The 18599-nt window shown below is 31.7% G+C and overlaps 2 protein-coding genes across 4 annotated transcripts; one reads left to right on the top strand and one right to left on the bottom strand.

The window, feature by feature from the left end:
- The first annotated feature begins 7482 nt into the window (after window positions 1-7482).
- Window positions 7483-8529, top strand: LOC115953742 (transcription factor TCP11). The gene has a single exon (XM_031071508.1). The coding sequence runs from the start codon at window positions 7696-7698 to the stop codon at window positions 8332-8334; it is 639 nt and encodes a 212-aa protein (XP_030927368.1). The 5' UTR covers window positions 7483-7695; the 3' UTR covers window positions 8335-8529.
- Window positions 8530-10240: 1711 nt separating this feature from the next.
- On the bottom strand, window positions 10241-17241 carry LOC115953740 (OVARIAN TUMOR DOMAIN-containing deubiquitinating enzyme 12-like). Of its 3 annotated transcripts, XM_031071507.1 has the most exons (12): window positions 16826-17241; window positions 14947-15080; window positions 14692-14865; window positions 14467-14603; window positions 13674-13747; window positions 13527-13581; window positions 13294-13368; window positions 13113-13186; window positions 12970-13018; window positions 11559-11643; window positions 11102-11158; window positions 10241-10727 (listed from the first exon to the last, which is right to left on the bottom strand). In XM_031071507.1, exons 2-12 carry the CDS (start codon window positions 15032-15034, stop codon window positions 10666-10668), a joined length of 930 nt encoding a protein of 309 aa, XP_030927367.1. In that variant the 5' UTR covers window positions 15035-15080; window positions 16826-17241; the 3' UTR covers window positions 10241-10665. The 3 variants fall into 3 exon arrangements, with proteins under 3 accessions (XP_030927367.1, XP_030927365.1, XP_030927366.1); XM_031071505.1 differs by having other exon boundaries at window positions 14692-15080; window positions 16826-17240; XM_031071506.1 differs by having other exon boundaries at window positions 14692-15123; window positions 16826-17240.
- Window positions 17242-18599: the final 1358 nt, after the last annotated feature.

Raw genomic sequence — 18599 nt, forward strand, 5'->3', positions numbered from 1 at the left:
GCGTCAGGGGCATGCCCCAAAATGCGCACAGGTGCAGGTTTATGACGTCAAAATCCACCTTCTTTCCCGAGGAGTCGAAAAGTAGGATTTTGAGGGGCTATTGTGGGGACCGTTCGATCAACAGGCCCATAGGGTTCAGAATTGATTCAAGATTGTTGGGCCCGGTGGCCCATCCAAGGATGTGTATCCATCCGAGGACACCGTACTCCTCGACAGTATGCATCCGAGGACGATCGCGTCTGAGGACAATCAGGACGTGGTTTTATTACAACCAGATCTCAGAATTAGGTCACCGTATAGGATAGAGTAACCGACTAAAGACGAAAGAGATAAGGTAAACAAATATCTGTAACTACAGCTACCTCCGCATTAATGACCTCTCAACCAACTCTCTGGCCGCATTAATGTGGAGGTGATACCTGAACAGTAAGGAAGCAGCCTTACAGCTGCCCATAGGAAGTTCCAGAAGGTGCCATATGGGACAGAAAGAAATCCTCCGGACCCAACCTACACGTGTGCGGTAAGGATGGAGCGCAAAGGGGAGTATATAAACTAAAAGAAGAGCATGAAGAAGGGGGATCGAAACAGAAAAAGATAGGGAAAAAAGAGATAAACAGAAAAAGAAGAAAGGAAGAGTAGAGAAAAAGAATTGTTCAGGTTACTAAAGAAAACATTCATTGTACCAACTTTAGACCTTGAACGTGTTTGAGAGTGAATCTTTTTATGAGAGACCACAGTTAACCTAGTTATTTACACCCACGCTCTACAAATCATATTGTCTGGGCCTTTTTACGTGCAAACCCAATACTGTTCAGGTTCGTTACAAAATCGTGTCCTTACATACGTAAAACCCAAAAAAAAATTTAGTTTTATTGACTCTATACTCTATAAAATTGGTCAAAAATATAACATAAAACAAAATAATTTGACATAAAACTATTTCTTAACGGGCACACTACTCTTTTTTTATTTGGGTCCGGTTACATTAATCATTAATTTTATAAAAAAAAATTGTCAAAAAAGTTATTCATTGTTTTATTTATTTTTTTAAAACTTAAAATAATTTAATAATATATGCCCATACATTAGTAGTACTCTTTATCAAAATGTACCAACAAAGACAAAAAAAAAGGGAAGGAAAATTGAAAATATGACATCTTGACAACATAATCGTTTTTCCACAGACTTGGAGAGTCAAGCAACCATTATTGCTCATTGCTCCAATGAGGTGAGCAAAGAAAAATCAAATTTCAAAAGGTTGGACAACAACCATGAAATTATACAAAATACTAAGCACCGAGTTTGGTACTGTTGTTTAAACAATAGTTTTTAATATTTAAACATTACAACGTGTATTTCTACAATACTTTTTAATCTAAACGTATTTCTATAATACTTAAACAACATTACTAAAAACCTATTATTAAATAGGTCCTAAATTTTCACAACTCTTTTTTATGGTTTATTAAAATTATTTAATAATTTTTTTGATATGAATTAAAATGATTTATTATTATGGTACTGTGATCACTTTTATGGTACTAACAGTCTAACATATGGTCACATCTTCTCTCTCTCTCTCTCTCTCTCTCTCTCTCTCTCTCTCTCTCTCTCTCTCTCTCTCTCTCTCTCTCTCTCTCTCTCTATATATATATAATCACATCAATAATTATAAGAAAAAATAAAAGTTATAAAAAATTTTATTTACCATATTTAAACAACATATATTAAAAATTTCTTACCAAACAGGTCTTAAATTTTCACAACCTTTTTTTTATGATTTATTAAAATTATTTAATAATTTTTTTATATGAAATAAAATGATTTTTTATTATTGCTCAAAAAAAAAGATTTATTATTATGGTACTGTGATCACTTTGATAGTACTAACAGTCTAACATATAGTCACATCTTTTCTAAAAAAAAAAAATATATATATATATATATAGTCACATCAATAATCATGAGAAAAAATAAAAGTTATAAAATTTTTTGTTCACCATACTTAAACAATGTCTGCAAACCGGTCTTAAATTTTCACAACTTTTTTTTTTTTATGGTTTATTAAAATTATTTAATAATTTTTTTATATAAATTAAAATGATTTATTATTATTGCTAAAAAAAAGATTTATTATTATGGTACTGTGATCACATTTATAGAACTAACAGTCTAACATATAGTCACATCTTTTCTTAAAAAAAAAAAAAAAACATATAGTCACATCAATAATCATGAGATAAAATAAAAGTTATAAAATTTTTTATTCACCATATTTAAACAGAAATATTGCCAACTGGAGTAGTTCGATTGTCGTCCTCAATAGTCAATACGGTGATGTGACCAGTATCCATAGGAACACAGCGGTGATTATTGAATTTCAGGCCTACACTGTTCTTTTACCGACACATTTATGATTTACCGCACTTTAATTTCTATGAAGACAACTTTTTGGACAGCAAGAAAATATTATTAAACTTGTAAATTCAAATGGATTGGGAGTTTTTTTTTTTTTTTAATTAATTTGGAATTTGTTTGGATACAGTTTATTTATTAAAAATTAAAAATTTATTGTTAAAAATATTATAGTAAATAATTTTTAAAAGTCTAAATAATACTGTAGGATGTAAAAATGCATAATTATATGTGTTTTTGTGTTTTTGACTGGGTTATATAAATAGTGCCATGGGAACCAATCAAAAACACAAACACGAAATAATTTGCATGCAAATGCACGCTTGATGTAAATTTTAAAAATTTAAAGATTAGATTACATACTTTTATTATATTTTTTGTATTTGCAAACTTTCAAGATCAAAAATAAATAAATATGTCATAAAAATATTTAAATTTCAAATTTTTGTTATATAAAAGTAATTTTATTAATTAAACAGTAAATAAAACATAATTTGAATGAAATTTGACATAATTATTAAAAATATAAAAAATAAAATTTTATAGTTAGATTTTTAAAATATATATTCAATAACAAATATATATATAAAATAAGAAATTGAAAAGTTTTTCTTTAAATTACTTTGTCTATTAAAATTCGAGTTATTTTATTACTGCAAATAAATTCATAATTTTTAGCACAAAATAACATGACTGACAAGTTTTTCTGATTTTTATTTTTACCAACCATGTGAAGAGTTGGTGAAATTTTTCGAGGTTCTAGAATTTTTGTTAGAACCCCACATGTATGTCTCGCAGAAAAACTTGGGGCAGAAACAGCGAAAGGGTAGTATCGGACATTTGACTCACAATCTCCAACAATGGTCAAAGTTTCAGTCTGTCAGATGACTTGTAAAAATTGAGAGAGAAAACTGAGTTATTACTTATTACACATAAAAGTAAGTAACATCCTCTCTCTCCAAACCACGTGGCTTCGACAGAAGGGCCAGTTCAGAACGCAGAGCATGACTCTCATTTTTTTTTTTTTTTTTTTTTTTAGTCAAACTCTCAATTGAGTTTGAACTTGAACTGGGTGTGGGGCAAGTCAAAAAGTACAAAAGATTTGTGTTACTTGAGTGTATAGTTTTGTTTTTTTGTCTTTTTTTTTTTTTTTTTTTGGTTTTTTTGTTTGTTTTGGCTGAATCTGTTTGTATAGTATTTACATTTGTAAAATTTAATCTTTCGAACTATAATAAGGTGGAGTGTGTAGTCCTGTATATATACACTAATATAATTAAATAAAATTATAATTATACAATTTAAACTATACTTTTTTAAGAAAATGTGTAAATTAAACATGATATTAGCTTACATTTTAAAATTTAATTGGTTTAGACTCTTCGATTTTTACATTCAATAATTCACTTATCACAAAAATTAAAATTTAGATAGACAAGTGGCAAAAATCTAATTTAGAATCTAATTGGATTTAGACTCTTCAATTTTTACACTAAATAATTCATTTTGCACAAAATTAAATAAGACAGGTAATGCAAAATTGAAAATCTAAATAAAATCTAATTAAATTTTATCTGATCTTTTTTTGAGAGAGTTTCAATTAGACCAAGACACCAATCAGTTTTTGGTGTAGACGGAGATTGAACTTCAGATCTCTTATACAATCATTAGAGATTTTACCAATTGAATTTTATCTGATCTTTGACTATTAATATATATATATATATATATATTGTTTGATGTGAGTAATAGACTGTTATTTGTAACTTCAAATTTATTATCCTTTCACCATAGAAGGATAAAAACTCACCTACCAAACCGATTTATTAAAAGAAAAAACTCACCTACCAAACGTGTACCCATCAAGCCATGACTACAAAATTTGCGGTTTCCTATCAAATCAATTGGGTATGTTGATGTTAACATCATAAAAAGGGTTTTGTTAGGTGCATGTGTGCATTAGATAGTATACAATGCGGATACGTGTTGTGATGATTGTCTAAAATAACTTCAAATCCACGAGATGATACATTCAAAATCCACTAGAAAACATAGAGAAAATTTTGACTTTTATTAATCTGAATTTGAATTGTCTTAGATGCTACAAAGTATTTAAATTCTGAAAATAAATCCTAGGGCTACTATAAAATTGCCCAACAAACCTTAATTTGTACTAATCATGAGATTAGGTGGTAAAAGAATAGTAAATTTTTCCCAAAATGAAAATTTTAAGACAATTGCAGAATTAAAAACTATTGTCTCTAAGAGACGTCTCATAACAAAAAAAAATTATTTTGATTTTTAAATTAAAAATTATTAAAGAAACAAAAATTACTAAAAACAATGGTTATGTGGCCTAAACAAAGGAATTTTCCCAAAAAGTAATATTACTCAACATCGAGAGTACTGACTTATGTTCCCTAAGCTATTTCTATTCGCTTCGTCAAATTTCACGAAATTTTGTCTCTACCACCACTGACCCCTACTTTATGCATTCATTGCAAGTCAACTTTTAGCGCTCAATCTAATTTAGGAAGGCATAAGCTGTTTATTTTACATCAATCTCTTGTCAACTAGCATCAAGATGTTGCATTTGATCTTTCTCTTAGCACAAGTTTATTAGTTAGAAGCGAGGATGTGCGATCAATTGCATCAACATAAATACATCAACATTGTAAATTATTTTTTTAGAAAGTAATACTAATTTTGTTGCATTTATTAATGTGATTTGCTATAATTCATAATAAAAGTGTAATAAATGTTAGACTCATGTAAAATTAATATTTCCATAATAATTTACCACTTTAATAAAAATAAAAAATTCTCTCTCTACTCCTTAATAAATGCACTCACAACAAAAAGTTATTGTCAAATATACTTGTAATCATAGTTCTCAGTATCGTACGATACGTATCATATCGTGTACATAAAAAATTCTCTCTACTTTATGCATTCATTGCAAGTCGACTTTTAGTGCTCAATCTTATTTAGGAAGGCATAAGTTGTTTATTTTACATCAATCTCTTGTCAACTAGTGTCAAGATGTTGCATTTGATCTTTCTCTTAGCACAAGTTTATTAGTTAGAAGCGAGGATGTGCGATCAATTGCATCAACATAAATACATCAATATTGTAAATTATTTTTTTAGAAAGTAATACTAATTTTGTTGCGTTTATTAATGTGATTGGCTATAATTCATAATAAAAGTGTAATAAATGTTAGACTTAATATTTCCATAATAATTTACCACTTTAATAAAAATAAAAAATTCTCTCTCTACTCCTTAATAAATGCACTCACAACAAAAAGTTATTGTCAAATATACTTGTAACCATAGTTCTCAGTATCGTATCATGTACAAAAAGTTCCGTATTGTAAATACTTGTGAATCGTCTAATACATAGGTGCGTATCATATGAATCGTACGTATCGTACGATACATAGACATGTGAGTTTAAAATGAGTTTTTTTATTAAAATTTGTGGTTTTATTTGATTTAAATTAGTTGTTGGACTTTTTTAATACAAAATTATTGGAAAACTTAATTGAGTCTTATAAAATAACTAGTCCATGAGTATTTTTTCCTCCCTTCTCTTTCTCCTACAAAATTTAGACTATACTCATAACACTTACTTTCATATTGACAAATTTATTTTCTATGCTATTAATAATGTATTAAATGAAAATATGATTATTTTATTTTTATTTTTATTATGAGTCTAAAAAGCTAGAATGCTAAGAAAAAATACAAAGAAAAAATTATTAGAATAAAAAAAAAAAAGTAAATGTTGATAATAATGAAAAAAAATGTTTATGAAAAAATAATTTTGTAAGATGCTGAATACAATGATAACATTGACTTAGATGGAGTTGATTAACCAAGATGATGAAAAATATTATTATTTTGGTTCATATATCATGTATTATCACTTATGAGTTTAATCAATTTTAACGTGCATATTATACACATAAGTTAATTTGATTTATTTAGATAGCTTTATTAAATTTTATTGCATAAGTAATGATTATATTGGTCATTAGTTGAATATATTTCAAAATTATAATGAATATACATTTTATATATGTATATCTACAATTATTTTATAATTTTATTAGATGTTTGTGTATCTTATGATACACGATACAATTTACGATTTGAGAACTATGCTTGCAACCAATATATTTATTAATAAATGCATTTTTTTTAAGTAAGCATTACAAAAATTGGATTATTAGGGCACTCATTAATAGGATCTTTACGATATCAACTTAAATCTCAACAAGGCTAAAGTTGCGGCCCTTACAGACAATTCAAATTTATCTCAAAAGTTAGCACTATGTTATTCTATATAAGGAGCAATCTCATTGGGGTTTCAAGTGGTAACTTATTGGTAATGATATTATTTTTGGTGTTTAATATATGTAGCTCGACCTCCCACCCTTTCCCCCATTATCTTGAAAAAGAAAAAAGAAAAAAAAAAGGACTCCCATTAACACAAGGTACAAATGAACAAATATTAGCCCATTGCATGATTAATTTACCTTGCTAACTTAAGTATCGAAAATGACAAAAAAGTCTCATCAACCATTGAAAATGCACTATTTAATGGTTTGTTTGGATTATGGGAGAGGGAGGGGAAGTAGAGTAAATTTACTCACTTTTATAAATTATAAATCTAATAATGCAATACTAGTACAATTTTTTTACATTTATTTCTTCATTGTATATATTAGATGGTATCAATCAGTTGAGTTACAAGACTCTTAGTATTTATGTGATTTGTTTGAATTCATAATAAAAGTGTTATAAATGATAAACTCAATAACTCAGGTAAAAAATTGATGTTGTTTCCATAATAATTCCAAATTTAATAAATTGTTGAAAATTTTATCCCTACTCAAATAAAGGGAATTTATTATGACATCATTTGATTCTTGATGTCCAAAAGCTAATATATATTATTTCAAAAAAACAAAGAAAAAAAGAAAAGAAAAAAAGACCAGCTATCTCAACAAGAAGTAACAAATCAAGTGGGAACCACCGACCTAGATGGGTGGGACCCCACATTACGCAAAGCTTATCAATAAATCCAATATAAAAGTAACAAGAAAAAAAGCTTCTCTCCTTTTGTGGGGTCAATAGAATCCACAAACTCCCCACTTCTCTTCATTTTCCCTCTCTCTCTCTCTCCAAAACTCCAAACCCTAAACTCTCTCTATTTCCTCTGCAACTCTTTCTAAAACCCCTAACCCTAAAACTCCTAAACCCTCTTTTTTTCCAAATGGGCTCAGACATGGTTCTCCACTTCTCCGAGCAAGACCCCACAAAGCAAGTTCCGCCCACACCCGCCACCACTACCTCCGCCGCCGCCGCCACTGCTGCTGCCACGGCCAAAACCACCACACCCAAAACCCAAGTGTCTGCTCTCTCTCTCCCTCGCACCAGAGACCGTCACACCAAGGTGAACGGCCGCGGCCGCCGCGTCCGAATGCCGGCGCTCTGCGCAGCCCGCATATTCCAGCTGACGCGCGAACTGGGTCACCGCTCCGACGGCGAGACCATCGAGTGGCTACTCCGACAAGCCGAGCCTTCCATCATCGCCGCCACGGGCTCCGGCACAGTCCCCGCCACCACCTCCTCCACTTCGTCCCCGACTCTTTCCTCCTCTGCCCACTCCGTCCCTTGCCGGATTCAGCCACTCTCGGCCGTGAGCGGCGGGCTTGGAATGTTCTCCATGGCTCAGCCGCAACCATCGCAGCAGCCGAGTTGTCGACTCGACTTGTGTCAGCCTATGGGGTTGGATTATGCCGCGGCGGCGAATAATGGGTACCGGCACATGCCGTTCACGGCGCTGTTGTTGCAGCCAGCGGTGACGGAGGAGGCAGAGGAGAAACAGAGAGAAGAGGTTCTTAGAGACTAAATATATAATCAATAGTTTAATACAACTACTATATATGGATATGTTTATCCTTTGTAGCCCAATATTATTATGGTTCTGAGTGTTTTAGGTTTAATTATTATTAGTCTGCTTAGTATTTGAGTAGTGAAAGATGTAAATTAGTAGGGAAGTAAAGATGGGATATGGAATGAAATATATAATGGATCTCTTTGGTTTTTTGTTTTTTTTTTTTTTTTTTTGGATTTAAGTAAATAAATGGAAGGTTTTTTTTTGTACTGTGGACCATGTTACAATGACTAAAGGTTACTTGGAATTTTTGGACCCACCATTTTTGAATATGGGGTGGGGGAAAAGAAAGAATGAAAGAAGAGAGAAACTAGTTTGGTTCTTTGGACCCACCAAGACCAAGTTTTAATTGAACTCAGATTCTTCAGCTGATAGAAACATACGGATGAGCAGGCTGCATTTTCTGTTTGGTACTTTGGGTAGTCTATGTTTGTATCTAATCTAAATAAGTTAAAAAAAAAAAACTTGTAATCAACATAGCTCAGCAAGCAGCATTTTCAATTTTGCTTTATCTTATGATCAAAATTAGTTTGAACCACTGTTTCCAAAGAAGATAATTAGGGTTCAAATCATTCATTTCCCTTTCATATAAACGACAATAAAGTTGCCTAAAACATTCACCGTCAAACATTCTATATAGGTTTAACAAATATTTAAAGAGCACAAGTAAAGCCGCTTCACCATAAAACATTTTATATAGGTTTAACAAATATTTAAAGAACACAAGCAAAAAATGCATTCCCCAGAATTATGACAAAATATTTAGTAAAAAAAAATTTGAGAAAATTAGTAATACTCTTGATGATATGATGTCCATTTCTCTCATATGTATGGTGGTGGATTTTATCATAAATTTAGTTAATGAGATTTATCATAAATGTGAGAGGATGAAACACCATGTCACAACTCACAATACTTCGGAAGTATCAGAGTATCTAATAATTACTCCCCAATTTGATAATACCATTGTTCCCTTCTCAAATTAGCTTTCTTGACAAGTTTTCCGTGTATTTTCAACAAATCTTACCCCAAATCCAAATATTTTCTAACAACTCCTACCCCATATCCAAATCAGTAATCATGACTCAATCTCCATCTCACCATATCTGAGTCCGACATTTAAAGTTCATTTCCAGCATGCATTGTTTAAATTTCATTTTTCTAAATTACTATTTTCATTTTATTTTTATACCAAACATGAAACCATTTTAACCAGCAGCAATGATTTCTTCAAAAAGTTCAAAGGATACTTTTGATACGTCCAATATGATTGTCAAAACACACACTTTTGTTTCTCTCTTCAAAAAAAAAAAAAAAAAAACAATATTGTTGACAGAGAGAGACGGTTTATGTCTTAGCATGCATCAGTATCATTTACAACAAATTTCCACACAATCATTTGTATGCAACTCTGTCACCAGTTTTCACATCTGTTAACAACAAATTCCCCAGTGACAAGAAGCGTGCTGGAAGTACAGAAAATTACAAATGACAAGAATCAATGAAGTCTAAGAAATTAGAGCTCAAGCAGTGTCCCATGGTTATAAACATCAATTCAAACAAAGATCGCAAAACAAGCATCTTAAGCTCCGTTGTCGAACTTTCGAACGAGGTTGACTTTTCTTTATTTTTATAAACTCTAAAGTGGCCTAATTTATATTTGTTCACACTTTCACTTTGAGATCTGATCTATAAAAAATAAAAATAAATTAAAAAAAGAAAAGAAAAGAAAAGCTATGAACTCCCAAATCGATTGGGTCACCCCAACAACAAGCTAAATAAATAAATAAAAATCAACAAACTGATCCTCAACAGAAAATTAAACCCAATCAACTCCATTCAATTTCAAAAAATAATTTGAAAAAAAGTAACACCTTTAAGTTGAATTCTTTCTATAAATGTCACGAGCACATGCAACTGTAGAAGTAGCAAGCGCAAACAAAACTATGATTGTGCGTATATTAAGTAACCATGATTGTGCGTACATTAAGTACAATGTAGAAGAAGTACCGTGTTATTCAAACGAATTGATCCAGCCCAGAATGGGTAATTATGAAAGTATGAGAATTTGGATCAATTCTTCTAACCATGGAAGCAACATGTACAAATTAAGCAGCAACAGTAACATGAACAGAAAGGAGGAATGCCACCAACAGCCTTGCTGCTCAACTGTGGCACCTCCTGGTGTTTCGAATAGAGACGTCTAGGGTTAAAATCCCCCATCTCCCAATGTAATTATCCGGGGAAAAAAAAAAAAGGAAGCAGCTGAAGCCAATCAAACATCTCCTAATTCTTATTCCCAAATATCCACCACTTTTTCCTCTTTCTAGACTCATTTGAGGGAAGACCTGAATTACAAATCAAAACAATAAGGCATCCATTACTTTTGGAAGCATAAAGTGAAAAATCTGACAGAAGGCTTTGTCAAACTCTAGGAATGACAAGCCCTGCAAAGAAGCAGAACTAAATTTCTTAAACATATAAAACTTAAGCTGGGCCTGATTTCAAAGAGTAGAGACAGATAAATTGTGCTTCCAATAGTCCATTAATGACTTCTTCACCCAAAAGGCCAAAATCGATCACTCCCTCACAGCAGGCTAGCTTGGAGCATCACTCAAATTGGTTGAGTTTAACCAAATCAGTCTGCTGTTAGGGGCATAATTTCAAACTTCTGTACCTTTTGCCCACAACAGACTAGCATAAAAGGAATGGTGATAATTACCTCCTCGAGGATTTATCGAGTTGTAATGCACCTCTGCCCAAAAACTCAGAAAAATAACTGCACAAAACAAGAAATGCATAAAACTTATGCAAATCAAACTCAACTAAGATTTAATCCCAATTAAATTGCATAAAGATTAATGGTGCAGCTAGTAAATTTGTTATAAGTGACAAGTTCTAAAAACCATAAAGCAACTTGTAAGCTACTATGGAAGTAAATTGTACATGAATATAAATTGAGGTTAGGGTCCTACAGTATTACTAGGAACAACATAATGCGAGGAAAAAGAAGCATGGGAAAAAGGAGAGAGATAATCAGTTAAAAGATATGGATAGAGATTTTTATATAGGACTCGCAAGGAGAATCAGCAGAAAAGTCTTCAGCAAGCTACCAGAAGCCATAATGATCAACACACAGTCTACACTCCCAACAAAAATTAATGAGACTGGAAGTTCACCTCTTTTTGGCTTCTGGAAATTAGGAAGAATCTCTATGCAACAGGTATCCTTAAAAGATGTCACAACGAAAATTTTCACACCAAACTGCAACAATTATTCAAGTATTAGCCACAAATGATATGCATATATACCTTTATTGATAATGCTCTAATAGTGATTTAAGAGAATGAGAGAAAAGAGAATTAGAGTAACAAAGAAGCTTCATCAGAGCAATCTCTCAAAAATTTGTCACATTCCCACTAAATTTCTTTAAATGTACAAAAACTTCTCAAATTGAAGACCAATTATTTAAATAACTGACAGAAACTTTTCAATTGACTATTTTGGTAATTACAAAATGTAACACGACAGATAATAATATTTAAAATAGGAAATATAAAAAATATGACATGAAGAACATGATGTTAGATATCAAAAGCCTTATCATCCAGTCCTAGATATGGATCGATGTTTTGAGAAGTCAAAATTTTTGGGGCAAATTACAATTTACCCACTTGTGGTTTAAGTTACCTACCTGTGATTTGAAATTTGACACTTTACCCACTTGAGCTTAGCTCAGTTAGATTTCTATAACCCACCTCCATTAAAAACGGAGCTAAATATGTAATTTTGCTCCACTTTTATGTATCTCTTCTCCAAAACCACAAAAAACATAAAAATACAAGATCAAAAACTATCCATTGGAACACTTGAATCATAGAATTTCAAACCACAGTTAAGCAACTTAAATTTTGGTCAAACCTCAGCTGGGTAAAATGTCAAAATTTTTGGGGCAAACTACAATTTACCCACCTATGGTTTGGCCAAAATTTAAGTTACTTACCCGTGGTTTGAAATTTGACACTTTACCCTCCTGAGGTTAGCTCAATTAGATTTTTATAACCCACCTCTATTAAAAACGGAGCTAAATATATAATTTTGCTCCACTTTTATTTGTCTCTCCTCCAAAAACACAAAAAACATAAAAATACAAGATAAAAAACTATCCATCGAAACACTTGCATCATGGAATTTCAATCACAGTTAAGTAACTTAAATTTTGGTCAAATCTTAGCGGGGTAAAGTGTCAAATTTTAAATCGCAGATAAACAACTTAAATTTCAGTCAAACCACATGTGGATAAGTTGTGATTTGCTCAAATTTCTGAAACAAACAAAAAAAGTATGACTTGAACTGCCAAAAGCTGTAATATAACTTCACTTGTCACTACGTACATAATTACAATATGCTCAGGAGAGTGTATACATGCGCACACATATGTATGTATGAGCTTTGGCACAACTCAAACCAAAAATAGAAAACTTTCCATGTTCCAACATTCATATAAAAAAAAAAAAAAAAAAAAAAAAAAAAAAAGAAGATCGACAGAATTCAAGGAAAGGAAAGGAAAATGAAAAACAAAAACCATACCGAATCTGCAGCTGCTTGCAATGTAACATGATCACCCCACTCACCACTCCTGGTTTTATTCAAATGAAAGTCTAACATCAGGCATCCTTAGACTAAATATAAGCATTAAAAGAGCAAGAAAAGGAAAGGAGTTTGATAAGTACTCGGACATCCTCTCCAAATAGTCCTCATATTGCATGGGAACATAGCCCTCATAAACCTCTGGGTTAGACCTAAGCTGATGACAACAAACCATTGAAGTAAATGTTACATCAAGATCCATGTAAGCTCTGAGAATTCAAGTTGAAAAAAAACCAAGAGTAGATTATTTCAAGACCAACAAACCTGGCTCACAACTTGTTGTCTTACAAACTTGTGGTTGTCAGGTGTTTGATATAATTGATCTGATAAAGCACGAAACTGGGAAAAGAAATCATAAAATTAATAAATGCTATTCAACAGAAGCAACAGTTGAAGCACAGACTATAATTTACAGACTGACGGACCCTGATGAGAACTGCTATGATGCTTAAGGAGAAAGATACAAAAACAGAAGAAGAAAAACTTGCAGAACTAACCTGACAATTACCATCTCCTTGAATTGTGCGTTCTACGAAGTCATATGTCTGTAATCTAAATACACAGCATCAACTGTCAAAATCATATCTAAATTAAATTCACAGTACACAGCATGACCAAAATAAAAATGAGAAGCATTGATATACCTTCCCAGAAGCCTCTGATGATCTGAAGTCGCTTCATCACTTGAAGGAATTTCTCCATTAATTCTAGGAACATGCTGTAACACAAAACAAATTTAAGTGTGACATTTAACACGGTCATACATGCATAACAACATTAAGAACAATTGCAACACAACCATAAGTTAAAAGCTAATAAGCAATCGAATATGAATTATGACTTGTCCGACAAAAATAAAATTGGAAAAGAGACACAACTCCAATACTCTTGATGCAACTAAAGAAGCAATAGAGGATACAAATAAGGGTCAAAGCTCACAAGATAAGAAATGGAGTGGAGACTAGGGGAAGCTCTTGCATTCAAGCTTGCTTTTTAAAAAGACAAGGAAAAACAAAACATAGAAAATGTAGCCAGCCTCTAATTATCGAGTTTAACTTTTCAGGATCACATCAATAAGGAGCTGCCATACATTGTATTGCAAGGTTATCTGAATATTAACTTATTAAGTAATTTAAATATTTTATCAAAAAATTTGTTAACCTGTTTGTATATCAATTAATAAAAAAGGGAGATGTTAACTATCTCAATAGGCTCATACATGAAAAAGCATTCAGTTGCTCTAGAAACAAACATGCTTAATACGTCAAAGGAGCCGTGAAACAACCTCGTCGGGAACTTATTTAAAAAAAAGAAAGAAAGATAAATTCACAATAATTCTTGGTAGGGGAAAAATGAGATTTCCAGTGTATTTCATCAATAGCTATATCAAACAGGATCTTACAAGTTGTGATGATACTTTATGTAAGCTAAACTTACAGGAATGGGGATCATTTGATCGAGCAAATATTCCTCAGTTAGCTCCGGAGAATAAGGATACTCCTCTCTATCACCAGGGCTAGAACATGAAGTAGAAGGCTCTGCATCATCAGTTTCTTCCTGGCCATGATTATAGTCTGCATATTGTATAAAAAGTATCAATATAACTAAAATAGGTAAGCTGATGACTGTCACAGATATGCAAGCGGCAGCTTAACCAAATACCTGAACAATGGTAGTTCATTGTTGATGGACTACGCCAATCATGTTCAAGATTGGATGCTTGATAGTGATCTTCTACAACATGAGAGTAACCAGATGCTTCTGAGACTGTTAGTTGTGAAAAATCGTCTTGAAGGGTTCTCGCAATAATCTCATCATTCTCCAAATGATTACAATCTGTATGACTACAATCTGTGTCATAATGCTCTTGATAATGTTCATTATAAACATCATCAGCACTATGATGTACTATCTCACCTTGATACCCAGAATTGATGGGATCACCATTAAAAAGTTGAAGGCCCCACTCAAAGAACCCTGAATGTTCATGCATAAGATCTCTCATTCCCAAAGGAAGCCACTTCCAGGATTACTTGACCAATTAGGGAAATCTGTCCAAATAGCTCTCAATCATCTAAGAGAAATGATATATATCTGCAATAAATCAAAATCCTAATAAAACATGACATGCAATTATTCTTGTCAAACCAGGTGTAGCACTTGAACTTGAAGACTGCAGAGCAGAAGGGTTGAATATAATTGAGTTCTTCCTAAGCTGAGAAGTAGAAACTACTTCAGAATCATTTAAACCATTCAATATTTGCAGTAACGATCCCCAGTTCAAGTAATTCAGCTTAAAGTTAATGCATGGTTGTGTATACTAAGCTTGTTCAGAGATTAGAAGATGCTCCACTTTAATGTGACAAAGTTAAAATAATAAGGATGGTATCTAGTCTATCATGAATTGACAGGGAGGCGACACTTAATATCCTTAAAAACATTATAAATATAATAGATAATCCAATTAGAGAAATTTCCCCAGCTGATGCATTCCCCAAGTTCAACTCCAATCATGTGTATTAAAATAAAATATTTTAAAGAAATATGCTTACCTGAATCAGCTACTACAATAAAAAAGTTCAACTGATGCGTCTATTTTAAATATATTCTACCGCAAAATACATAAGGGAAACAAAGAAAAGGAAGCGTAGATGATCTATTTAATTCAGATTTGTCAATTCCAAAGCATGCAAGATTTCTTGAAATAATTTTTTTTTTTACTTGCTTACATTACATACCATACATGCAAAAAAGAAATTTAAAGCAAACGACTTTGGTACCATTAACTATACTTTTTTTTAAAGAGGATCTTTAGTATATCATTATTAAAAAAAAATGGAACAATGCACCAGTTAACTTAGCAGATAGTCCCAAATTCAACTACCATTACTTTTTAACGCAAAGACTTAAAGTATGGTTTAGCTAAACAAGTTACTTCCTTGTCATATGACTCATATCAATCTAAGAACACATCCTCTTTTTTTTACTTTTTTTCCCCTTTCATTTTCATTTGTCAGAATATACTTGAACCAAGTATTCTATTTCAGGGCTATTGCAACTTTATCACCATACTGTAGTCACTCATATCCTTTATTAAATCACAAGACGGCATGTCTTTGTTCACCATCATCCTTCGCTCCCTTTGCTTTAATAAAGTTGAAAACTTGAAAAATGACTTGTTCAACAATCAACTCTCTCTCTCTCTCTCTCACACACACACACACACACACACACACACACAAACTACTAAAAAGATAAAAGGCAACAAAAAAAAATTTCTGGTGAATATACACACGCATGAACAAAAAGCTCCCCCAACCCCCTTTATAAAATAATAATAATAATAAGAGTGAGACATACACATGCAAGAACCATGCCACTAATCTCTATAGGAAATATAATAGAAATTAATCCAAAGATAAAACCTATTACAAACAATGACAAAACAAAAGGCGAATTAAACAAAGAAAAGCTCTTATTCCAAAAAAAATAAAATAAATTACAACAACAATAAATTGGAACAATCCCATCTATATAAAAAAAAAAAATCTACAACTTGGTAATTACAAACCATTTCCAATCAAACACAAACAAAAAAGGGAGTTGGTACAAACTCAAGCCACAAGCTTCAACAATCCAAAATCCTCAACCAAGAAGAAAATTCAATACAAACCCACCAACCAACCAATAAAAAATAAAAAAAGCACCAAACATCAAATAATTCACAATACAATAATTCAACATTGAAGCATACAGTAAACACGATGAACTACGAAGTATCAGATTAAGAACTCACCCCAATGAATCCATCAATCAATCACCTTCGATTTGCTACCAATTCAATCCAAAAAGCCTTAAGCTTTTTTAGTCCAAAAGAGATAATGGGTCACAAACTATAAAGGGTCTTTTTTTCTTCCACAGGTCACTGCTCTATAACTGGATGGTGTAAATGCGATATATAGATGATGACGATGAAGCACTCAGTCAGATAAGGAAAAACAAAAATTTGAGAGGAAAGAACAAAAAAAAAAAGAAAAAGAAAAAGAAAAAAAGAACTCTCGCGCACTTCACGCTTTTTTATACAGTGAATTTCGAAGGTTAAACGTCGAACAACTTTCCATTCGAGGGACCTCGTACGGACCGTCGGAGGGTTTCAGATTGTCCTAAATGGACAAACATGACGGTTACTTAAGCTTAGTTACTCGGACAGTTTTTTTTTGTTGGGCAATGTATCGACGGTTGAAGGTTGGATCTGAGAAATTAAGGAAATGGATGGCTGAGATTGGCTTTTTTTTTCAATTAGGTAGGAAGATCCTACGGTTACAATTAATGGATTTTGGTACGAAATGGCTGCTTAATTAAAAAATGCCCTTTATGACTTTATTTTTCCTTATAGATCGACGTAAAGATATTAGTTTAGAAAATTTTTTTATTTAAAAAAAAAACTTTTTTTTTTTGACAATTTTTTATATTTTTTATGTTAAAATATTTTAAAAATTGTAATTAATAAATATCTTAAATGCACTTATTCACATCAATTCAATCATTCATAATTTTTTTTTGAAATATATTCAATTATTCAATTGAGAGCCCAAAGGTCCAAGTCTGGGTGTCACTCATACTCATGGGGTTGATAATTAATGAGGATTAATTAAAATATTATTACTATAAGATTATGTATTTAATAAAAAAAAGCGGCATGTGTGATGCACTACTATACTAGTACTGATTTTAATGAGTTTTGACAATTTTAAATTTTAATACACTGAATTTGCCTGACTTTCATTTTCTATAGGGCCTAACACGTCGACAAAATTGACTCTAGGGTATGATGATTAATTGTTTTATACGAAAATTTCAACTTATGTTCTACGTTGATCTTACCACACTTTAATAGGAACGTCTGATATTCGTCGCGAATAGAGAGGTGATTATGATGACGATTAATCTAAGGATGTTGATTGAAAGCAAAATATATGAAATGATATACACCAAACGTTTCAAATCTTCCCAACCCAATGTAAAAACGATACAAAAAATCTAGCACCACTAATTTGAATTAAATGTTGAAATTCAAAGTACTCCTGCTCATTTTCAAAACTTATTAAGGTCGGATCTTTTTGTAACGTTAGACGAAAAAGAATATCACAATCTTAGTGGATAGACGAAAAGATTGGTATGCATTTTTAAAACTTATTAGAGCCGTATCTTTTTATCATCATTAGACGAAGAAGAATATCACAATTTTATCGAATGGAAAAAGAGATTAGTGCTCGTTTTCAAAACTTATTAGAGTCATATTTCTTTATCATCATTAAATGAAGAAGAATATCACAATCTTATCAAACAGGTGAAGGGATTAGATAAGTATGCGAAAAACATCACCAACCATTGTAAACAGTCAAAAGATACTTATATATTTATGTATCTATTTACCTATGCTACCTAATGTACAAACTTTTTGTTTCATTTCATTTTGTAAAATAAACACATGTATATAATACTTTGTATGTAATTCCTTCTAACTTGTTTTAGTTAGTCTTCTTTCATGATACTTTTACTATATATGG

This window comes from Quercus lobata, chromosome 7 (genome assembly GCF_001633185.2).
Source record: "Quercus lobata isolate SW786 chromosome 7, ValleyOak3.0 Primary Assembly, whole genome shotgun sequence".
Taxonomy (NCBI): domain Eukaryota; kingdom Viridiplantae; phylum Streptophyta; class Magnoliopsida; order Fagales; family Fagaceae; genus Quercus; species Quercus lobata.